Genomic DNA, 18,878 nt, shown 5'->3' on the forward strand with positions numbered 1-18,878 from the left:
AATACAAAAATCCGATTTGGAAGCTATTTGGACTGACGCCAGAGGTGGCAAATATCCAGTTCCCCTCCCTGTGCAGCCTGATCCTGGTGTTTCCCTTTCTGGGATTATTCTCATTTGTTTGTTACTCAGGTGGTGGTTTCATTTGTGTTTTGTTTGTTTTTGAAAATCCGAACGTGGAAATGATTTGTTGGGGAATGGAGAAATCCTAACTGGCTGGTATAGGCACGGATATGAGAGTTTTAGGAGCTGTCATGCACCGGAAGAATCATTATGGGACCGAACATCTCAGGATATGGGCCGTGTGTTATGATGACTGGATGTTCCCATTTGATGTTTGGGAAAAACCTAACCACTCCCTACACATGGAAATCTCCCAAGTCAAACATGTTTTCTTTTGAAGCGGAGGAATCTTCCAAATGACTTGGGTTGAAGATATCTTAAGAAACAACTTCCTCCCATAATTATCTCTCGAGATCCATTGAAGTTGTTTTCTTAGGCTTCGTTTTGCTGAGATGGTAAATCGTGTACTCCCTTAAAGAGGGCACGTGTTGCGGTGAGACCTGGAGACTGACCTCCTGTGTTGTGGGTGGGTTGGATTGGTCAGCCACAACACCCGATGTGTAGGTCCCTCGTTGTCGGGTTCAATCTGGCCAATGGGACGCAGTCCAAACCATTTAAGGGACCTATTTATGCCCATGCACATGACCCAGAGCTTCCTCTTTCGGCTTGTGCATTTGGAACAGCCGCCCACCTCTCCCTAATTTTAGGGCATTGTGTGATTGACCTTGCTATGCCGTCGTGTGTCGTTGGGACAGGGGCATGGCAGGAATTTCCCCACTTGGCTGATTGGCTGTTGCCATTTGGGTTTCGCCTGTCGCGTAGCAAATCGTCACAACTTGTAAGGCTGTGGATAGGCACTGGTTCAGGTGATAGGGATGGGTGAATGCACTTGTCGTCCCTATGTGAAGGGTATTTCATTAAAGGAATCCAGGGACTCAACTGGTTTGGTCAACCCCCGAGAAGGGGTTGTGCCCATGCCTGAGTCCAGGGTGACATCTGGGTGGTGAACATAGTCTGTTCCCAGCTTTTCGCCTACCCAGGTGTTCACCCTTGGCTGACCTATGCTGGTGCCCTGGGTCAGCGCTGCCTGCAAGCGTGCAGGTTTCTTATTCCTTACCAATTTTCTCATACTCCATCAATCCATCTTTGAAAGAGGACTTCTTCTGGGTCTGCATCCACATGGATTGCTTCTCTATAATCTTTTCCCCAGCCCACTCCTCTCCATATTTTGTGACATGCATAATCCACCCACCACAAAGAGTCACACTTTATTGTATTAATCATCATCAGCTTTTATCTGCTCTTAGCTCAATTGTATCCTATTCTGTAGCTGGATTGTGAACAAAATCACTTCTGACATTGTTTCGAAATTATCCTTCTTAGCTGTATTTTTAAGTGTGGCTCAAAACACAGGTTCCAAGGCCGGGCCTTTAATTGGTTTCTAGTTAAATGGGAAAGGACTGTGTGGGGCAGACTTCAGATTTGAACCTTTTCCCAAGGACTATGGGCCATCTATGCTGACAACAAAACAATTGTTTCTCAGCCAGCTACATCTACATATTTTTTCAAGTGAAAGTGTATTGGCCTTCCTGACTTTCTATACATGGAAATGCCTGAGACATTTCTCAGGTCCTGTGCTCTCAGTTTCTGTTCTATATTACAAGCATCAGTCTGCTGTATGGTTTCGCTCTCCAAAACCAAACAAAACATTTTGTAATAAAGTTGCTTTTGTTATAAATCCTGTGCATCCTTCTCTTCATGATACTTCATGACACTTCTCATAGAAGTCTGCATAAACTGGCCACCTTTCTTTCTGGAAAAAAGGCACCCATAGGACCCCTATCTGGAATGTGTGGCCTGTTGAGAGGAGTGCTGTGTTGCCCCTTGCCCACCTCCCTTGCCCACTGTCGTGGGTTGGCAACGGTACAGGACAAATCCCCCTGCAAGTTATTTAGCTCCTGGCCAAGGACCTGGCTTTCTGCATGTTAAGGAAATGTAGGGTTGCCATACATCCAGGAATTCCTCAATATCCTCAATGTGGGGTCCTAATGCCCATCCGGGGGTATTTTACATTTTAAAGCAAATGTCCTGGATTTGGGGTTTAAATTTGTGTGTGTGTGCACGCAGGCAGCTCTGGTTCAGGCTCTGGCATGGGCAACCCGGCCTCTGGCTCTGGCATGGGCGGTTTGGGCTCAGCGTCGGCAGAGGGGCTATTGGGTGATTGCTCAACAAGTTTTTGTGCCTGGATTTCCCCCTCGTGCAACATGGCATCCCTAGGAAATGTCTCTATGCACGCTTTAAGTATCTGTGGTCTTTCCAAGGGGCAACCTTGGCTTAGTGTAAACTCAGGAGCTCCTGGAAATGGGCTCGCAGGCACTTCGCTCTTTCCTGAGCCTTTTCGGTACTGCGTTGTAGCTTAGCACCTAGCCCAAACCCGGCTTTGCAGTTCAGCTCTCCCAAGCTAACCAAGAGGCAAAAACCAAGAGCAAACCTTGGTTAGAGCTCATGGTTAGTCTGGAGAGGGCTAAACCAGGAGCCCATGTTCAGCCAACTTTTTAAGTCACACCTTGGTTTAGCATGGTGCAACAGCAAAAGGGACTGGTGAGGAGCAAACCGGCTGTGAGCCTGGCTGCTTATCTGTTTGTGCTAAACCACGCCTTGGTTTAGTGTGCTGGGTGAACCAGGAATATGCAAATGTACCATTTGCATTATAGTTCCGAACATCAAGGAAAAGGGATTACAACTTGGTAAATTTATTTTCATGGCAGAAATATTTGTGGTAGAAAGTATAGGTAAAGTTGCCAACAGGTGGCAAGTGGCTTCAGGGATATCATTTAGGGAGGGATGTAGGGTAAGGTTACCAGACATCCCTGTTTCCTGGGGACAGTCCCCGGATTTACAAAAACCCATCTATTTAGTAGGAAGTTTAAAAGTGTCCCCGGATTCATTGAAAAAAATCTGGCAACCTTAATGTAGGGCAGTTGTTTCCACCTGGATGCTTCAGACCACGTACAATTGATTTTTGTGAGAATCACATTTGTGTCTGGTTGTTGTGAAATAACCACAAGAATGCTTTAAAAAATACACTTGTTTTGCCGTTTCATTTTGAGCAGCCGTGTTAATTTGTGGTTATTGATATTATCAGTTTCATACTTTCAAGCATATCTTTATGACCATGAAGGTTAGAAACTTGCTGAACAAATTTTTGGAAGCTGTATTTGTGAGTCAAGTGCCACAGTTCGTGGCTGTCTGGGACTCCCGTGGACTTAGAGCACACTGCACAAACACACACGCGCACACACAGCCCTGCTTGTATGGAGCTTTTGGCAAGCGTTTTCAGCAAAGGCCAACTGACAAGAACCTCAGCCACAGTCAACTTTCTGGTTAACCTAATGATGGATGGACTAACTATACCTTTCCATTTGCCCCTTTCAAATTTGTCATAATAAACAGGAGGAGAAGAGGGGGAACAAATCTGTTGCCACAGCTTCTTCGGTTGATGTGAAAGAGTTTCTCCTGTCTTGGTATCCAAGGAAACGGAACTCTTGTTTCTGAACGGAGCCAGATTTTTATCCAACTGTATACTGCGGAGAGGGAAATAATAATAAGAAGAAATAAAGGTGGTTAATTGCCCAGCAAGGGAGACATAGCCAAGAGCTGTGCTGGCCTGTAATTAGGTGAATTAGTAGAACAATGACCCAATTTTCTCTGGTTTCTGGACGGCTGCGCAAAACTCAGAAAGGCTGCTTCCTATCTCTCCCTGACTCTGCTGGCAGAGCCTCTTTTTGAATCTGGCAGATGTGACTTCCCTACATTTCTCGTACGCACCCTTTTGGCAGAATGTCACCATGTGATATGATGACACCTGGAAGCTACATTGCAGCCGTGGTCCAGAAGGTCTTCCAGGGCAGGAAAATCTGCAGCTCTTGGTCAACTGCATTGCACTCTGGGTGTACCCAGACCAGTCAGTATTTTGTGGGAGGAATTCAAGCACGTACTAGAATTTTAGGTAAAGGTAAAGGGACCCCTGACCATTAGGTCCAGTCACTGATGACTCTGCGGTTGTGGCGCTCATCTCGCTTTATTGGGCGAGGGAGCTGGCATACAGCTTCTGGGTCATGTGGCCAGCAGGACTAAGCCGCTTCTGGCGAACCAGAGCAGCGCACGGAAACACCGTTTATCTTCCCATCGGAGAGGTACCTATTTATCTACTTGCACTTTGATGTGCTTTCGAACTGCTAGGTTGGCAGGAACTAGAATTTTAGGTTTGTTCAATTAAAGGGAATCAGCATGCTCTGCTGCCCCTGCACAATAAATCCACTTATTTAAATAGCAGATTTTTTTATTATTATTTTTTGCAGTTTGGAAAGTGATGAGAAAATGCATTGAAAAGTGTGGGGTGAATGATTAGTGGGAAGAATCGTGAGCACTCTGCAAGCAAGTCAGGATGAATGCTCATTGTCATATATCTAAGCCAATCAGAACAAGATGTTCAATAAAGTCAGGAAGTAGTCTAAACTCTGTGTAAGCTTTGTGCAAGCAAACTGAGATAATGCTGACTTCTAAGGTTGTCCAGAGGAGCTGCCTCTGTAGGTAGTCCTGCCTTTATAAAGGGTTCAGAAGCTTCTGCTGGTGCAGAACATCAACAAAAGACTGCATACGCATCCCTCTAGAGCATTTTATGCAAGTGATCCAGCATTCATGCTATCTCTCTGTTGTCTTGGAGGCAGTGCCAGATTTACGTATAAGCTAAACAATCTATAGCTTAGGGCCCCACTCTCTTGGGAGCCCCCCAAAAAATTAAAGGAAAAAACACACTGGATGTACATTTCCAAAATATAAGATAAAAACAAATAAAATAAAACCGACATACAGCAACAATGTTTTGTGTTGTGTAGGCTCCTATGATGTAAGTAATTGGCCCCGCCTGCTAGCCTGATCCCTAAAATATCACTGGTTTGCTCATTTCTATATACAGTGGTACCTTGGTTCTCAAACTTAATCTGTTCCGAAAGTCTGTTCCAAAACCAAAGCGTTCCAAAACCAAGGCACGCTTTCCCATAGAAAGTAATGCAAAACAGATTAATCCGCTCCAGACTTTTAAAACCAATCCCTAAAACATTGTATTTCACTATTAATATACTTCTTCTTAATTGTATTTCAGTTCAACAATTACTTTGATAAAATGCATATTTTGTTATGTGCAGATGGCTTTAGATACCTATTAGGTCCATAAATTACCATGTAGCATATATTCAACACAAAAAGCAGTGACAATTTGTTGTTGACAAAAGACAGCTGGACACATAAAGGGCCCCATTACCTTCAATAGCTTAGGGCCTCATCAAACCTAAATCTGGCCCTGCTTGGAGGCACAGTTCAAGATGCTTGAGTCCTGACACTCAGACACATTTAGGGTTCAATACAAAGTGCTGGTGTCAGGGAACTGCCATCGGCTCAGGGGGGAGAGGGGAAAAGCCAGATGGATTACAGAGAGCCCCCAAAGATCATGGGAAGCAGCTGCTCCTCAGCGGAGGAGAGTAACCAGGCCTCCAGTGGAGAGGAGCTTCAGGGCTCGGAGGAGGCGAGGCGGTGCCAGGACACCTTGCCTGGGCAAAGCGGGGAGGAGAGAGGTCCTCTGTTACCCACGCCCTCCTTGCGCAGTAAGCTTTCGCGCCGAGAGGGGAGGCGCAGACTGGGCGTCAAGAAACTACTTTGCTGGGGAAAGTTTAAGGACCGCCCACTCACGGATCCTGCCAGTGAATGAGCCAGCCACGGGAGAGTGGCGCTCTGGACAGATAAAGTTTATTTTGGCATCAAAAGCAAGGCTTCACAGCCGAGCAGGGAGCAACCCCTTGGAACCCTAACAGGTGGCTTTAGAGGTGAAATGAAAAATGATATATGCTCTTGTTCCCATGTCATCCCATACTGTGTGTGTGTGTGTGTGTGTGTGTGTGTGTGTGTGTGTGTTTACACCCTACCCTGTTTCTACAGATATTACTGGCCTTTTTTCTGTGGCTTATCTTCACTGCTCCCATCCTCTGAATGAGCTTCAGTCTCTGGGACCTGTTTGCCAACCTGGCAGAGTATGGTCCTCATCACAGCTGTTGTGACTTCTGCCCACTTCCCTTTTGCTAAACTCCTCCTGGCGGATCACTGCAGCTTGTTTACTGGCTTGCGACACTGATGTCTTAAAGGAGCATGCACCTTCTGATTTGAAGAATATTAATCTTGAGAAGTTGTCGCTTGTTACCTGGGGAGAGACTTCTGCTTTCCCTGGGCTGTCTCCACGTAGGATTGATTGTGCCCTGCGGGAAGATTAAATTGATGCCATAAAGAAAAGTAGCAATTTTGAAGAGCAACGTCTCGACTGGTTTGGGAGCCTAGGATATAATTACACAGGACGGCAAATGGACTGGCACAACTCTGTAGTGGCTTGGTGGTGGAAGGCTACTGTAATTGAGTATACCTGGTCCACAGAATTGGGTTTCATACTCTTGTTCCACTTGGTGTCCCTTAATGACCCTCAGCAAAATTGTCATCTGCACATTGCTTCTGCTCTCCCCTGAATACTCTGACCTTTGAAGCAGAGGATCGCTATGTTGTTCAGTGCAGAGGAATGAGATACAGATGTTCTGGAACAATTCCAGAGGCAATTCCAGAGGCATGATTTGGCAAGTTTTGCCATCCTCACTTCACATGGTGCACTGAGATCAGAAGCATTTTGATAGATTCCTCATATATATATATATATATATATATATATATATATATATATAAAATTCCTGACAATCATAACATATTTTCTTACCTTATACAATGTTTTGGACTTCCATCAACCGCATCTGAAGATTTTTCAGTCTTTATCACTTAATCTACATTGTTTAATTTCCCTATTACTTTTAATTGTCCTTAAGTAATAACTCTCCTCTTACTCTTCTCTGCAATATTTCACATAATCCTCCTTACAAAACTTCTTGCAGTCCTACTAGCATAATCTGTTTATTACAATAGATCATATATTCACTCCAGTCCTCTGAGAATCTCTGGTCCTGCAGGTTTCGGATCCTTCCTGTCATCTTATCTAATTCTGCATAGTCCATTCATTTCGTCTGCCATTCTTCTTTCGTCGCTAATTCTTCTTGTTTCCATTTCTGTGCCAATAATATTCTTGCTGCCGTTGTTGAATATAAAAATAATATACTATCCTGTCTGTTAATATCCTCCCCTACAATGCCAAGTAAAAATGCTTCTGCCTTTTTTAAATAAATGTATATTTCAACATCTTTTTCAGAGATTCCTCACTTTCTAGACCTCTCCTGTTTTGAGGTTAAAGGGGCTAACTGAGGGTGCCTTACTTAAGAGTCCCCAAAATCAGATGCTACAGTTTCTTCTCTGCCACAGACAAAATGAGGGGCTGGGAGCTTCCCTAGGGCATTTCTCTCAAGCTCGTCCATCAAATAGTGCGGGGTTGTTGTAGTTCTTTAAAAAATGATTTTTCAGGAAAAAATATGCTTCCAAAACAAAATTAGCATTATGGCAGTAGAATCATAGAATTGTAGAGTTGGAATGGACCCTGAGGACCATGTAGTCCAGCTCCCTGCAATGTAGGGATCTCAACTAAAGCATCCATGACAGATGGCCATCCCACCCCTGCTTAAAAACCTCCAAGGAAGGTCCACCACCTTCCAAGGGAGTCTGTTCCACTGCCAAACAGCTCTTACTGCCAGAAAACACTTCCTGATGTTTAGTTGGAATCTCCTTTCTTGTAGCTTGAAGCCATTGGTTCGGGTCCTAAACTCCAGAGCAGGAGAAAACAAGTGTGGTCCATCTTCCATGTGACAGCCCTTGAGATAGTTGAAGATGGCTGTCACATCTCCTCTCAGTTTCCTCTCAGTTTCCTCTTATCTAGGCTAAGCCGACCCAGTTCCCTCATAAGGTTTGCTTTCCAAACCTTTGGTCACCCTTCTTTGTACAGGTTCCAGGACTCCAAGTGGGATCTGGCCAAGGCAGAACAGAGCCTGGACACTATATGGAACACTAGTTTCTCTTAGGCGATTCTTGTTCATCAACATTGTATGACTCAAAAAGAGAGCTCAATTTTTCAGAGCCCTACAGCACAGTCCTATGCATATCTACTCAGAAATAAATCCCCCTGCGATTTAGAAGGCCTTACTCAAGTGTGTTACTCAGACATACTTTTCTTCCAACATGCTTGAACTGTCTGCATAACATCTTTATAGCTTTTACATAACTACAGTGTCTCATCATATAATTGGCTACGCACAAATTTGTTGCTATTAGCAAATGAATGAAAAGACTTTTTGCAAACACAACATTACATATCTTTCCAACCACCATTCAGCATTAATTTTTGGAATAAAATAGACTTTCTCCACATCATTTCCAATAAACCCCATTACCTTTTTTTACATATATATCTAATTTACACTGGTTATATACCATTTATTCAATAATCTTATCTTTAACTTCCCAGAGAGAAGCACTCTCAATAATGGAGCCCTCCTTCATGAGTTCTGTTTCTTAATCCTGCTCCCTTTTAATGTACTAACAAACCCATAAACACCTGTACAGTTCTGAAATCCAACCTTTATAATATATTAGAGCTCAATCCTACACATTGTCTACTCAGAGTAAGACCTGTTGGGTTCAGTGGGATTTATTCCCTATTAATAATAATGATTGATTGATTGACTGATTAAATCCTTCACCCATAGATCTCAGGGCAGTTCACAAAAAAGATTAAAAAAACATAAAATACATAATACATAATAAAAAACAATGACAATAACACTGTGTGGGGATTGTTGTGCATGTAAAGGTTTGTTCATAATCAAACCCCCAGCTGCAGCTCAAACACAGGTGCAACCCCCCCATCAAGTCCCTTTTTACCTTGTTAAAATGTGTGTGAACATGATGAACATTCTCATTCGCAGATTTTATGAGTTTTCTTTGCTTAGCTTTACATGCAAGTTTGCATATGTTACAAATTCTCCCCGATCAATAACGTCTAAAAATGTGTCTAATCAGCAATCTGTTCTTGTATGCATTTCTCCCTTGATCTAAAATGAAGAATAAATATAAAACTAATAGATAAACATTGACACTGGAGAAATCCATGAACAACAAAGCAATCAACAAGTATTCAACAAAGATTTCCATCTTCTCTGTATTATAAGTGAATTTTTGAATCAAATTTGGAGCTCCTCTTTGGAGGGTACAATCAAAGGGAAGTAAAAGGAAGAAAGAAAAAGGCTCGTTAAGAGTTGCAAAATTTTCCAGGTGGCTTCTGGACATTCCTAACATCTGCCAGCTGCAGAGTCCCTCTGCCCTGGTGCGCATTAACTAAGAGGGGTAAAGGAATGGACACAACAACTGGCTGGGTTTGAAAATGACCACAACTTTATGGATTTCAGATGTAGGTAAAGCCCTATGCAACTTCTTGAGGGGCAGTATTTCAATATGAGTAGGAAAATGAGAGTACCCCAAAACTTTAAAAAAAAGAAAAAAGAAAAAAGCACTGCCCAGAAGGAAGCTAGGTCAAATGCCCTGGGGAGGATGGAAAGGGGAGTTTGTCTATAACAACACAGTTACTGCTACTGTCCCTTCCAGAACAGGAAGGAAGGAAAGGAACAGAATGGAAAAATGAAAGAAGATGGCACTTTTGCCACTGCTAATGAGCCCCACCCCTGAGAAACTGTGGGGTGATTTCTCCCTCCCTAGAGAAATTTTGTGAATTTCTCTGCCCACAAATAAGATGGGTTTTTTTTTTGTTTTTTTTTTGAGGCTATTCCCGCACGGCTGCCTGTACCTTTTGACCTGCCCCAGAAACTCTATTGAGATGCCTGCCTGATAAAGGAAGTGAGAGTGGCAAGGACACAGACACAAGGGCCTTTTCAGTGGTGGCCCCACAATTGCGGGATGTGATTCTCTGGGCATCAGAACAGCTCTATCACTTTCAGGTTTGAAACTAAATTTAGAGGCCCGTATCTTAGAGGCCTACCTCTTTGCTGCAAACTTCAGCAGCTAATTAGTTGTGAGTGCCAAACCAATATCTCTGGCTGGTTTTGATAATTTTATATTTGTCAAAACTTGGTTTCGGCAGTGTTTTGAAATATTTTGAGGCTTTTGGAGTGTTCTAATAAGGTGCTAAATTGTGTTCTATTCAATGACACGTGGATCGTGAATTGCTCTGGGTTTGTTTGTTTTTCTTGAAAAGGAGAATGAGACTTTATGAAACAACTACATAAAACAAAACTCTAGGACGCATAGTTTCCTAGCCAGCAGTTGTCCCCCCCCCCTCCTTTTGTTAAAATACAGAATTGAAAGTTGTACTTCCCACGGCTGCTTTTCATGTTTTTTGTGTTTTTTAAGAGTGCAAAGAATGTGGTGTGCATTTGACCCTAAATTTTAACAGTTGGGGAGCCAGCAGAGGGAGTGTATAGAGAGAAGGGGAAGAGAGAGGCCAGCCTAAAATATCTTTTTTTAAAAGAGTCATCGTTATGATCAGATGCAGTTACAATTGGTACTTAAGCTCCGCCTTGGCTTGGGATGAAGACAGGTAATGCCAGAGGCTTTGCGGAACAGGGGGAGCACAGCCCTGTTTCTCTCTTTTCCTGGAGAGAGCTCTGAGGCTTGGGAGGTCACACTGTCCATGCCCCCCACCCCACCCTCATCTCCCAGTTCAAGTCCCCCCTAGTGCAGAGGAACTGGTCGAGTCCATGAGTGCTGGTACGGATGCAAGGCTGGCTGGATCAGGCTGAGCTGGAAAATGTGAGTCTCAGCACCAGTGTGCATCTTTTAATTGCTGCTCAGCTTAAGGATGCTAAGTTTAGACCGAGAAATGGCTGTTGACTCACAGCGGAGGGTAAGGTGCACCAGTTCCGGCTGTCAGGTGCCTGGAGTGTGGAACGCCCCCTCCTGTAAGCAGGCAGGCAGGCAGGCAGGCAGGCATATGTGCATTGCCCGAGATCTATGTTTAGTAACTTTTCTTCTTGTTTGTCTCCAGCATCCTCGCCACAGCAGGGACCCATTTCAACACCCATGTGGACCTGAGGACGCTGCGGGCAGTGCGAGTGCTCAGACCCTTGAAGCTTGTCTCAGGCATTCCTAGTAAGCATCTTGTTTCTCTCCCTCCCTCCCTCCTCCTGCTTCCTAGCTGAGCAGCATTGGTGTTTACAGCGTGAATCCTTCATTTCCCGCTGTGCTGTTCGCAGAAGTGCCTTACGCAACCAGGGGGAATTGCTGCAGCAGATGCTGTGCAGGAAAGTCCCGGGTTCACACATTCTGGGATGTTGCATATGGGGTGATTGCTAAAAACTGGGTTGCCAGTTCTCATGAACCTGAGCCTGGTGGGCAGGAGCTTGGTGGATGCAGGAAAGGCCACCTGGCAGGACAGAAAAAAAAATACCGTATTTTTCGCTCTATAGGACGCACCGGACCATAGGAGGGGGAGAACAGGGGAAAAAAATCTCCGCCTCTCTACTCAGCGCCCCTTCAGCAAAGCGGTAGGAGAAACGGAGCCCCTTCCATTTCTCCTCCCGCTTCTCTGAAGGGGCGCTGTGCAGAGAGGGAAAACTGTGCAGCGCCTCTCCAGCGAAGCGAAGCCTGGAGAGCAAGAGGGATCGGTGTGCACCGAACCCTCTCGCTCTCCAGGCTTCAGGCAGCTATCCGCAAGCTTTCGGAGTGCAGCAGGAGTTCCCGCCGCACTCCGAAGGCTTGCGGATAGCTGCCTGAAGCCCCCGGAGCGCAGCGGGAGTTCCCTGCGCTCCGGGGGCTTCAGGCGGCTTCAGCGAAAGCAACGCAAAGCCTCCGGAGTGCAGGGGGAGCTCTTCCTCTGCGCTTCGGAGGCTTCGCGTTGCTATCGCTGAAGCCAAGGAGCCTGCATCCACTCCATAGGACGCACACACATTTCCCCTTCATTTTTGGAGGGGAAAAGGTGTGTGCTATAGAGCGAAAAATACAGTAATCCTGGCTGAAGATTAGGTGGGCTCCCACACTGGCTATGCCAACTAGTTCAGGGATGAAGTCTGAGAGACATGGGGATGGAGCATACAGCAAACACACTTTATCAGGCCTGGCTCTGGAGATACCATGCTGAGAATGCTATTTATCGTTTGTCTGGAGTGTGCATGTCATCACCTGATGAGCCCGGTGGTGTGTATTACCCTGTCAAGTGGCAAGAGCTTTACCACGCCTTTATCCACTTGATCAGAAATCTTGGAAAGCAGGGGAGTGCCACGTCTTAGTGGTTAAGACATTGCTACCAGCTCCAGTGGGCTGGGGGAAGTGAATACATGGGGGAGGCAGTTGCAGAAACCAGCAAGTGAATGAGCAGGCTGGTGTTGTTTGCTGAACTCTCCATCTTCTGTTTAAAAAACACCGCTTGGTTGGACTGAGGAGCCAGGTCAGAGTTTTCATGGGCGTGCTTTGAATTCCATAATTTATACAACCACCGCTGAGTCAGCAGTCTGCAAGACAACCTGAGGATTGTGATGTTGCCTGGCTTGTTTGCACAAGCATCTTTCTCTTGCCCAAATGCCTTTGTTGCATGGCACGTCCATTGCCTCCTGCATCCCATAAGATGCTCTTAAGGGTGGTTCTGGGGGACAGCCCTTCCTTTTGCTAATGATTGTCCTATTTCTACCAATTCTGTGATGTGCTGCCAGACCTGCACCTACTTTACTTTGCTTCCCTCGGACTTTAGCATTGTAGTAGCCAGCTTTCCAGATAAGATTTTTTGTAACCGCTTCAGTCTTTGGGCTTATTCACACTACCTTTTCCACTGCTCTTTCTGGGCATGGTCTGCACTTTAAAGCTCTGTTCCCTTAGCAGACTTTATTTTTGCTCCGGAGCTTTTCCAGCAAAAAAACACTATTTAAAGCTGAATTGAAGCAAATGGCAATATGCAGAAAACCTGAATTTGGGGAAAGCTCCGGGGCAAAAGACATGAAGTTTTAAAGCATGGAACTATGCCTGGAAAGTGCAGGGCAAAGGGGAAGTGTAGATAAGCCTTATATTGACTTCTTCATATTGTAATGGCTCTTCCTCCTTCTCCTTCTCCTTCTTCTCTTTCTCCTTCCTTCCTTCCATCCCTCCCTCCCTCCAGAGCTCCTACTTGTAAGGAGAGGAAAATTGTCCCAACCGCATCTGGCAATGGTACTTCTATTTTTAATTGCATTCTCCCCCTTTCTCTTCCTCAAGGTTTACAGATTGTGCTCAAATCCATCATGAAGGCAATGGTGCCTCTCCTGCAGATCGGTCTCCTCCTCTTTTTCGCCATCCTGATGTTCGCAATCATTGGCCTGGAGTTCTACAGCGGAAAGCTTCACCGGGCTTGCTACGTGAACAATTCAGGTGAGGAACGTTGCATATCCCCTCTCCTTTTCCACCTTAGTTCTAGCATTTGACTTCTCAAGTGCTGCCATGGCAAACACAGGAAGCCATCAGGGGCTTCCAAGGTGGCCACCAAGGCACCAATTCGCCCCACAGGATGTGGCTCCTCCTCCAGTTGCATCTTGGTGCCATTGCTGGCAGGAGGATGCTTCGATTTTCCTTTCCTACCACAACAGGAGAAGGAGGTGAAGGAGTTGGCCACTGGAGTCGCACCATGCTTGTCTCTCTGCTTTTTGGACATTGGAGGGGGATGCGGACCCCACCCCAAAAATGTTGCCGGGGGGGGCAAAAGGGTTTGGCCCCCAGGAGCTAGCGTCCCTTCCCCAGACCTCCACCCCAAAAGGCTCAAGGAAGATAACAACAGAAACATTGCTCGCGATAATAATAAAAAATAATAACTTATTATGTATACCCCACCCATCTGACTCGGTTTCCCCAGCCACTCTGGACGGCTCCCAACAGAATATTAAAAATACGATAAAACATTAAACATTTAAACTTCCCTAAACAGGGCTGCCTTCAAATGTCTACTAAAAGTCAGAAAGTTGTTTATTTCCTTGACATCTGATGGGAGGGTGTTCCACAGGGTGGGCACCACTACCGAGAAGGCCCTCTGCCTGGTTCCCTGTAACCTCACTTCTCGCAGTGAGGGAACCGCCAGAAGGCCCTTGGAGCTGGTTCTCAGTGTCCGGGCAGAACAATGGGGGTGGAGACGCTCCTTCAGGTATACAGGACCAAGGCCATTTAGGGCTTTAAAGGTCAGCACCAACACTTTGAGTTGTGCTCGGAAATGTACTGGGAGCCAGTGTAGGTCTTTCAAGACCAGTGTTATGTGGTCCAAGCGGCCACTCCCAGTCACAAGTCTCACTGCTGCATTCTGTGTTAGTTGTAGTTTTCTGATCACCTTCAAAGCTAGCCCCATGTAGAGTGCATTGCAGTAGGGCAAGTGGGAGATAACTAGAGCAAAGCCAAATAAAAGATCATCAAATTGAAATCCTCATGGAAATATCCTTACTCTTTGCTGACCTCACCCTAAAACATATGCATGCACTCACAGTTTGGAGTTTTATGCCAGATTTCCCAACAACAAAAACGACTACACAGGAGAGGATTTTGCTTTGGGAGTTGTGGGTGTTTTGCAGCGAGGTGCATGGGTGTTTGCAAGGCAGCCCGGATAACTTCAGGACACAAACAGTAACTGAATTGTTTTGTGATGAGAGGGTAGGGGAGAAATGGAAAGATCCTGAGTTGTTGAAACACCTCCCCACCCAGCACCACCCAGTGGAAACCAGAATACTGTTGAAAACCAAATCACTGCCAGATGGCAGCTGTGGTTGTAAGGTTTTGGGTTTCTAAGGCAAGGGGGTTATGAGAACGGATATTTTAAATGCATAGATTCAGAATCATAATCACTTACTCTGCTGAATCCCCACATTTTGTGCAGGGTGTGTGTGTGTAATACAGAATTTGCAACACTCTAGTGCCCCGCTCGAATGTGACAAAGAACCTGAACCCAAGGAGATGTTGAGTGAAGCTAGTTGGATAATTGTTGGCCCAGCTCTCAGTTGTACCCACTGAGTTCTTTGGGGAAAGTAACAGGAATGCAACGGTGAGACCGTGTGAGGAGGATCAATACTCCTGCAAGAACTGGAAGTCTCTAGGAGCAATTGGGCAGTTTTAACCCACCCACCCCAAGTGTCCTCCTGGGTGCATTGCAGTTGGGGATAATGCAAAACGAGAGCCAAATTCTGGTGCTGGGGAGGCCCAGCCTCCTGCAGAGAGCAGATGCAGTGTGTATCCATGTGTGCTAACCACACAGAGATGCACTGTGCTCCCATGGAAATTCTTGCTGCAGGAAAGCTACAACATCACAACATTTTTATGGGGCAAACCAAAGGCCACAGAGCAGTGAGCAAGTTTTTTTGAATTCCCTATAACTTTTCATCAGTTGTCCAGTGAAACAAGAGGTGTGGGGTGGTGTGGGTGTGGGTGTGTGTGGGTGTGTGTGTGTGTGTGTGTGTGATGGCCCCTCCTTTTTGTTGTTTTATTCCATATCTTGACAGATGAAGAGTTCTGGAGAACTCAGAAGTTTGCCCACAGCACTGTAATATTTGGGTTGGATGTGGAACTGCAATGCCATGTGAGCGAGATGAATAAACACCCACCAATAAAAGATAATGGGAGAGGATTTACCCCAGCAAATTATTTGTCAAAATTACAAATACCCAAATACCCTCGCTAGATTTAACGTGCTGCCATCTGCCTTATTGCAGGGCAGATTCAAGGGTAAACCATACGTGGAACGAGTCTGCCCCTGCGGCTTGATGGAGGTAGAAACTGTCTCTCATGTCTTGTTATGCTGCCGTTTCTATGGGGATAGACGCTCGGTATTTATCACTCCTGTTATACAAAAATCTCCAAATGGGTCCGAACTTCAATGTCTAAAGCTCCTGGTAGAGGACAAGGATCTAGAGATCACGCTAAGGGTAGCCAAATTCTGTGCGACTGCCATAAAACTTAGGGAACAAGCAGTGCTACCAAAATGATTAAGCTTTTAAATGACAATTTTAGGTTATATTTTTTGTGATCAAAATTTAATATATATTTTTAACTGCCGCTATATCTGTATTATCACTGTTATACCGAATTGCAATTCAATGTATTCCTGTTGTGTTTTATGATTTTCCTGATATTGTAAGTGAGCCGGAACTGGTCTGTGACCGTAATAATAAAATTCATTCATTCATTTGGGTTGTTTGCAATAAAGGTTATACAATACTGTGGGTCTCCCCTGCTCTTGGGGACATTCCTTTTGCTTTCCATTGATTCACCTGTGTCCTATTGGTTTAACCTGTGTGTGATTTCAGGTGAATTGCAAGAGCTGGATCCACCTCATCCCTGTGGGGTGCAGGGATGCCCTGCAGGTTATGAGTGCAGAGAGTGGATTGGTCCCAACGACGGGATCACTCAGTTTGACAACATCCTCTTTGCTGTGTTGACTGTCTTCCAGTGCATCACCATGGAAGGATGGACTACAGTGCTGTACAATGTGAGTAAAACCTGCAAGGAACGACTCTGAAGATAAATTAGATCTTCCACTTAATCTACATTGTGATGTCTTTGGTTTGCCATTATTACGGTGTTTTCACTTCTTTTCTCTCCATTTCCTATATAGTGTAGGTCTTGCCCAGTTCACCTTGCTTAGCATATGCCCACTGCAAGGGAGAATCAGAATCAGAAGAATCTTTATTTGCATCACCCACTAGCCATAACAATAAAATAAAATAAAACGTGCTGAAGATAGAGGTAAAAACTTAACTATACAAAGTACATTTTGGAGGTTTACACCAATAATCCAATAATAGATCTTATTCTAATTGCCCCTGCTAAAAACCTTGCAGTTTTTGCTGTCACCTGATCATCTTGATCTGCTAAAAGAAAGGACACAGTAGCAATGGTTGAGTCAGTCGACATGGACAATAGTAGAGGGGTAATAGCCTCACTCCTCAAATCTTTATAAAGATTGCAAGCCAGAAGCACATGAGCCACTGACTCAATACTGCCACCTCCACAGGGACATAACCGTTTTTCCAGTGGAATTTTTTTAAATCGACCCTCAAGTACATACAGCATATTCAATCTTGCAAAAGTGAAAGCTTGTCACTATTTGGGAATTGTTAAATTTTGCAAATAGAGTGCCAAAGTGTCAAAATGACTAGGTGGAAAATAATCATAACTATGGACAACATTTCCTTATTGTGGCCAAATTGTTCTGTCACTCGATATCATATAGGCACTGTCTAATTAAATTGTTTGCTTTACTTGAAGCCCACTGTTAATAACTGTTGTGGTAATAACTGTTCTGGTAATAAACCAGAAAAGTAAAGCTTTTGGTTGACAATTTTAGTCCAAGCACTGTCATGGCAATCTTGCGATACTAAGGGTAGTAGACCTGTGGGGTTTCAATTTAGTGAACAAGTGAGCTTGTTTCTACTTTTCTTCCACAGTATTATATCTATTCCCTTCAGTGCTTCTATATTAAATTGTATGATGTGCATGAGTTGTGGGGGTTTGGTACATCCTCAGGCATTATTTTAACAAGTGAGCTGAAGCGGCAGTGTTTTCCTGCCTGTGACTCCCCTAGTTTTTGGTACAGTAGCATCATGTTAAGCCACACCTGCCTCCTTTTCCCAAGTGATGTCAGTGTGGACAGCAGGCTTGCATAGACTCAGTGCGTGGTTGCCTGCAGTGAATAAGAAGTACCTCCAGATTGCTAGGTGAAAAAACTTGAAAATTGGAATAATTTATTTGTTTTCTTCTTGCTGTCTCTTTGTATGTGTGAGTGGGCAGGGTAACTTTCCTTTTTGTTTTGTTTTGTTTCGCAGACTAATAACTTTTTCTTTTTAGCAAAGTTAAGGATTTTTCTTTTTCTTTCTTGAGGAAAGGATCACAACCTGTGAGGTGTACATTCCTCTTGCTTTTAATTCTGGTAAATTTTGTGTGCTTTTGGATTTCAAAAACCTCCCAAAACCTGTTGCACCAGAGGCAACAGAGGGAAAAGTGAAATACTATGTACATCATGGGATGGGATGCTTCTGTCGAACCTCTTACATCTGTTGTGTTTTGGGGGGCCTATGGGACAGACCAGAGTTGGACAGGACAGGGAGAAAGTTTCAGGCAATGGAAATTTTAGCTGGATAAAAATGGGATGGTGGTGCAGAAAAAAACCCTCAAGGGAAACATTTGCAGGATATAAGCTCCAGAACGTTTGCCAGATCTTCGACTGACAGTGTGCTTTGACAACTTCCAGAGCCAAGGGGACCAGGCTGTGATGTATGAAGTGACCCCTGTCTTCCTTTAGTAAGGCTCACCTCCTTAAATTGTAAATGCTCTAGTGTCATGAATGAGCCAGCTCCCAGGGAAAGGTTGTTGCCAACTGAAGAAAGCAGCCAAGAACAGGGAGGGTTAACTGCCATGCAGGATGAGCATTGACTAGTGCCAATTCCCCCGCCCCTTGGAATGCCGGCTGATAAGGGAATGGCGGGGAGCAAGCTAGAACGTTGTCAAAGCTCGCCGGAAGCACAATCAGGCAGGAAAGAGTTAAGAGACAGCTTCTCAGAGAATGGGGAAGAGGAGGGAGCTGAGCCACTCAGTCCGAGGTCTCGACAAATGGGAGGACTGCAAGATAGGAAGCAAAACAAAAGGCGTATGAAGCAAAAGTTCAGTTGCTTCTGGTCACGCCGGCAGCAGTCTTCAGAAGGGTCATATTGATTGATGATGGTGGAGGCTGTGTTAACGCCGTCCAGAGCTATCTGTTTCTTTTGACAATAAATCCTCCTTTTTAATTAACTACGCTCACTCAAGCTGGGGACTGGACTCCTGACATCTAGTTTAGAATATGG

The 18,878-nt window shown here is 44.8% G+C and overlaps 1 protein-coding gene across 1 annotated transcript in view; it reads left to right on the top strand.

Moving 5' to 3' along the window:
• The window catches only part of CACNA1E (calcium voltage-gated channel subunit alpha1 E), a 434,559-nt gene that overhangs the window by 218,992 nt on the left and 196,689 nt on the right, over nt 1-18,878 (top strand). Inside the window, exons 6-8 of the mRNA XM_081010251.1 lie at nt 11,090-11,193; nt 13,285-13,437; nt 16,344-16,525. Coding sequence (XP_080866377.1) covers nt 11,090-11,193; nt 13,285-13,437; nt 16,344-16,525 — 439 coding nt within the window. The remainder of the gene's footprint in view (nt 1-11,089; nt 11,194-13,284; nt 13,438-16,343; nt 16,526-18,878) is intronic.

Source organism: Podarcis pityusensis, assembly GCF_964106645.2.
Source record: "Podarcis pityusensis genome assembly, chromosome: 6".
Classification (NCBI taxonomy): domain Eukaryota; kingdom Metazoa; phylum Chordata; class Lepidosauria; order Squamata; family Lacertidae; genus Podarcis; species Podarcis pityusensis.